At 36.6% G+C, this 6,000-nt stretch overlaps 1 protein-coding gene across 1 annotated transcript in view; it reads left to right on the top strand.

The window, feature by feature from the left end:
• Positions 1 to 6,000, top strand: part of PPP2R5A (protein phosphatase 2, regulatory subunit B', alpha) — a 90,513-nt gene that overhangs the window by 57,064 nt on the left and 27,449 nt on the right. The window contains exon 2 of the mRNA XM_006834023.1: positions 2,669 to 2,865. Coding sequence (XP_006834086.1) covers positions 2,669 to 2,865 — 197 coding nt within the window. The remainder of the gene's footprint in view (positions 1 to 2,668; positions 2,866 to 6,000) is intronic.

Raw genomic sequence — 6,000 nt, 5'->3', positions numbered from 1 at the left:
GTAATAGTAGTAGTAGTAGTATGATGTTTTATTATGTAGCTCAGTGTTCAGTGACTCTAGCTAAGTACTTGCAGATTATGGATTAAATAGTAAAATGTTTTTCCCCTTAATGTCCTAAAATTATGGAGTCCTGTTGTAGTGCTGCGGGTTAATACACTGAACTGCAAGATTGATTGAGCACGTAACAACAACATGTTTATCTTAAAATAACAGAAGATCAGAAACTTCTGTTTTAAGTCAAAGAAAGGAGTTGAAATGTTAACTGTTTCACTCTCATTTAACCATTTAAATTTACCATTAAGGTAGGTTATTTGCGATAAAAATGGTAATTGTTATCACTTGTAAAACACAGCTGCTGTTGTTAGTGCCACTCACTTCTGACTCATCTTGAGATTTGGGATTCTGAGGAGCAGCTGGCAGGTTTGAACCACCAACCTTTCAATGAGCACTTCAGTGTTTGGCGTACCTAGCCACACCAGGACTCTTGTTAACGTGTTGTTAGGTGCATCAAGTCAGTACTGACTCATAGCGACCTTATTCACAGTAGAACGAAACACTGCCTGACTCTGGGCCAACCTTATAATTCACTATTTATGCTGCTTTTTATATCCAATACCAGTTTTAACTTTTCCTTGTTCAACAGCCTGTTCTTTTACTGCATAATCTTTATTCTTCAAATTTAGAGTTTTTCAAGAATCAAATAAGTATTCATCAGTTCTTTATAAACCCTGTGCTAGATGTGAAAGAAATAAAAGGGTTTCAAATAAAAAGAGTGATCATTGTCCTTGAGAAACCAAAATTATTTTGGGGGTGATTGTAAAAAACTGTCAGCTCCTGGGTGCCTGACATCTTCTAACTTCACAATGAGAGAGGAGAATCAAGAACAATAGCCCAAGGCCGGTTCCTTATGAGGTGAAGGTCACAGATATCTCTTCTCTCCAAACTTTTTTTTTTTTTTTTACCAGTTTTTACACCAGTCATCCCTCCCACAGAATTCTGATGTGGCGCTGCGGATAAGCACTGGACTGCTAACTGAAAGGTCAGCCGTTCAAACCTACCAGCTGTTATTTGTAAACCCTATACAGGGTGGCTATGAGTAGGAACTGACTCAACAGCTCATAGCAACATCCCTCCCACAGAACTTACAGGCCACGCTCAATTATGGGATAGGAGAGTAACAGGTTCAAGAACAGGAATGACTCAGAATGCTTTTTTTTTTTTGTCAGGACAGCTTCTCAACCAGGCCAACAGGCAGGCCTCTTATCTGGCCCTTAGCCCCTTGGCCTGTTCCTCTGCCCTGTTCCTCCTAGTGTTAGAAAGCTCTTTAGCTCCATCAGTAAGTGCTCAAGGGCTCCTTACTCTAGTCTAGAGTTTGGGCCCGAAGACACTTAGCTCTTTTCTCTGTATGTCAGCATGTGCACTGTGAGTGCCTTTCTCTCTGGGCCAGGAAACCCATCGCACCCTCTTGTGCCAGTGTCCTGGTTCTGCTGCCATTGCTTCTCACTATCTTGTACCAGTGGAAAGTGTTGCATTGTGATCAGGTTGTTTCTCATTTTATTAACACCACAGCTTCTGAGTTCATTTGGAGGGTAATTCAGGTGAGATAGGTAGTGGCTGTGGAACCAACTAAGAAGAGCAGGTAGGATATCATTACTTTTGTATAAATGAGAGATAGTGACAGTGGGAATGACAAGAAAAAGATAGATTCCAGGTATGTTAGAGAACAGAATCAATAACACTTAATTCATTGTGGGTGTGGGAGAGGAAAAAGTCCAGTATAAATCCCATATTTCTAACCTGAAAATGTGATTAGTTGGGTCAGTTTCTTCCTTTTAAAGGTTATTTTTAATTTGTTGTTGGTGAGACTGTATACATCAAAATATACACAAATGCAGCCATTTCTATATGAATACTTCAGTAACACTAAGGAGCTCTGGTAGCGTAGTGGTTACGAATCGGGCTGCTAATCTCAAAACTCCCAGCTGTTCTGCAGAAGAAAGATGAGGCTTTCTGCTCCTGTAAAGATTTACAGCCTTGGACACCCTGTACAGGGTGTCTATGAGTTGTAACGATTCCACAGAACATAACAACAACTTCAGTGACACTAATTATATTTTTCAAGTTTTAACAACCATTCCCACCCTGCTTTTCTGACTTATGCCTCCCTCATTAACATGAACTCATTGCTTCTAAGTTGAAATCTGATTTTTTGGTTTGCTGTAAATTTTTTGGGATCAATTTGATCCCGTATGTAGTTGTTATTAACTGCTGTCGAGTCGGTTCTACTCATAGCGATCCTACATACGGTTTCTGAAGCTGTAAACATGTTGGGGAAACCAAAGCTTCATCTTTGTCCTGTGGAGCAACTGGGCTCAAACTGCCAACCTTGTGGTTCACAGTCCAGTGCTTATCCTACAGAACCACTGCACTCTCTTGATCCCATATAGATAGATCTTAAAAGAGCACAGTGCTCGAGAAAGGTTTTATTATTTTTTTTACAAGGGGGCTTCAGAAAGTTCATGGGATAATTCCATTAGCTTGTCATTCCATTTTTCCACAGACATTTTAAAGCTCCTTCATATGTGTGAATAACTTCTATAAAATTAATAACTATAAGGGTAACTTTTAAGTAGGCTATTTCTAAGTTTTTCTTTTCTTTTTTTTATAGATGCCACTTCAAATGAACAACAAGAGCTCTTCTGTCAGAAGTTGCAGCAGTGTTGCATACTGTTTGATTTCATGGACTCTGTTTCAGACTTGAAGAGCAAAGAAATTAAAAGAGCAACACTGAATGAACTGGTTGAGTACGTTTCAACTAATCGTGGTGTAATTGTTGAATCAGCGTATTCTGATATAGTAAAAATGGTAAGCCTCTAGACTTATGTTCCTCAGATTTATATAAATTCAAGTAAGATCTGAGGTGTACTTAGGAATTAATTAGACTGACTTTTAGTAAATATGCAATGATTAATGTACCCAAGAGAAGATTTTCCAAAGTAATCCTCTTGAAAGGTTACCCACCCAATCCAATGATGCTGTCATTACTTATAATTGTGAATTCAGTAGCTGTAATGGCTGGTGTCTGCCATATTAAATAATACAGCTCAAGAGCTTAGAAAAAAGTTGTAGGCTCAGGATTATACAGATTGATAATTGATGTTATCGGGAGTAAATAGTTCCAAACAGAGAACTTCTCAAGGAAGATGAGAAGACTAACAAAAACCTGGTGACCTCCACAATTAAGCAAATGGGGAGGGGAGTCAAGTTAACATTTTTTTGTGTAGAGCATTTAAGTATTGTGATTTGTAGATTCTGTAACAACTTGATTTATGTTGTTGTTAAGTGCTGTCAAGTCGGTTCTGACCCATAGCAACCCTGTATAGGGTTTCCGAGGAACGACTGATGAGCTTGAACTACCGACCTTTGCAGTTCAAACTGTAGTCCAGTGCATTAACCCACAGCGCCACACCTATAGATACATGTAAAGTATCTGATGTGAAAAATGCATTAATGCAACTTTATTGAATTAAGATTGATTGTTGTTACGTGTCGTTGAGTCAGTTCCGAGTCATAGTGATCCTGCATTGGGTTTCTGAGGTTGTACATCTGTTAGGAACAGAAAACCTCATCTTTCTTTTGAAGAGCAGCTGGTGGGTTCGAACCACTGATCTTGTGGTTCTCAAGCTAGTGCTTATCCTACAAACTTCAGTGCTCCCTAGAAATTTGTTTAGGATTTGCGATTTTTATATTTTATTGCATGATAACTAAATAGAAAAGATTTAGTTGGAATAATTAAGAGAGTTGCTGAGTACATAATTTAACCCTAAATGTTATCAGGGTTTATATAGAAAGAAGCTAGCATCAAATAAGTGCCTTTACTTTCCTCCCCTTAGCTAATATACAAAGGAGGGGAGTGGGGCTAAAAGTTCATGGGGAAATTCCATTGTTTAAGAAAGAGGTAAGCTTGACCTTAACTTACTATTTTATTTTTCTTTCATATTGGACTTAGAAGATCTGTCAAAAGCTGAGGACTTAGGAAATTTGGGTTTTTAAAAAATTAAAATAAAACCTTTAATGGATGAAGGTGACAGAAAACTGGTGGTTTTTGCAAATATGAATAGATTTAACACCACTTTAAGGATTAAAAAGATGGCATGACCTTTAAAATAAATAAAACCCTTAAAAAATTTTTTTTAATTAGAGAAAATTAATCAGAATGAATTTGGCTTCCTAAACTCCAACAGTAGTAAAAAGAAAGTGATCATTTGAAAATAATAACATTGGATATTAATATGTTTCCTATTTTGTTTCTTGTTTTACCATTAAAAAAAAAAAAAAGTGCTTAGGGGAAAAGCCAGGATTTCTCCTCTGTTACTGACTTCAAATACTTTGTTTTAATAAATTTTGAAAATTCTGAAGATAACCTTAATCTCCATGCATATATTGAAAGTACTCAAGTATTTGAGTTGAAATATTTAGTAATTTGCTGTATATTAATAAATTCTGTAATTAAACTTATTTGCCCATGTAAACAAGGTAGCTTTATTTTTTTTAACTTCCGAGTACTTGATTGAATTTATGGACAGAAATGGAGTCAGCTCACCTGCTTAGTAGTCTTTAAAGCTCTCATGTATATTTGTTTTGTATAGTTAATTGTATTGGTTTTTACAAGATTAACTTATTTTTTCCTTAATTTACAGTGATAAATGCTATCTCGAGGACATGTTATGTCCTTTAAGGAACCCTGGTAGCACATGGTTAAATGCTCTAAAGGTCTGCTGCTCAAACCTACCATCCACTCTGCAGGAGAAAGATACAGCAGTCTATTTCAGTAAAAATTTACAACCATGGAAACCCTCGGGGCAGTTCTACTCTGCCCTATAGCATGCCTTTGAGTCCGAAATGACTTTACAGCATTGGGTTTTTGGATTGGGGGAAGGGGATAGATATATTTCAGTTTTCAAAATCCATCTGTGGCTTTCTGCTACTCCTTGTGAAATTGATGTCCATTGTATACTACCTCTGAGTTCTAGCTGGTCACAATTGTAGGTTATTTATAAATCTTATGGTTGTAGTAATAGACTCTTATCAGTTATTTGGCCTACCATAAATGCTATTTCATAATAGCTTTATTATTTGGAAACTTTTTGGCACTACTAAACATCCTTGTTTCATTTTCTATCTCCCAAATGTTGTTATTGTTAAGTGCTGTCAAGTGGGTTCTGACTCCTAGTGACACTGTATAGGGTTTCCATGGAGTGGCTGGTTGGTTTGAACCACCAGTCTTTCAGTTACCTGTCCAGTGCTTTTCCTACAGTGCCACACCAGGACTCCATCTCCTAAATAGTTTATCTCAAATGATCAACCCCTAAATAATGTATCCATAAGTATACTGTGAATGATTTGATCTGCCAGTCTGTTCATTGTTCTTCAAAGGATTGATTGTGGTTTGTGACCACAATCAATCCTTTGCTAGAGAAATAGGATATATAGTTTCTTACCTTGGCACTGAGACAGATAATGTGAAGAATGGAATTATAAATACTATATTTCATTGAATCTAAAATAAATTTTTTTGACACACCCCAATTTCAAATAGTTTAAATTTTTGTGTGTTTTACACTTGTGAGTAGATGAAAACATGATATTAAATCATCAGTGGTATTATAAACTGTGTCCATTATAGCAGTGAAGTTATTCTAGTTCTGCCTCCTTCCAGTGTATATGTATAAGAATGAAAATATTTTACTAATTTTTATTAAAGTTTTCATGTAAATAGCTGGCTGGGTTAGAATATGGGGGGAGATGTGGAGAGAAGAAAATTAGTTGAAGATACGTAGAATTAGTAAACCTTACCTCCTCTCCCCTCCACATTTCATTTCTTTAAGCAAAAAGTGAACAGAAAAGCTTGTAAGGTATAGAAAAGGAATCTAGAAGTCTTTTTTAGTAGCTTATAGGGTCTGAAGAAGTAGGAGTTCCTAGACAGAAAAATGAGAGAAA

This window comes from Chrysochloris asiatica, unplaced genomic scaffold (genome assembly GCF_000296735.1).
Source record: "Chrysochloris asiatica unplaced genomic scaffold, ChrAsi1.0 scaffold00009, whole genome shotgun sequence".
Taxonomy (NCBI): domain Eukaryota; kingdom Metazoa; phylum Chordata; class Mammalia; order Afrosoricida; family Chrysochloridae; genus Chrysochloris; species Chrysochloris asiatica.
Note: the sequence above shows the minus strand (reverse complement) of the source record. Positions and strands in the feature narration are given on the sequence as shown.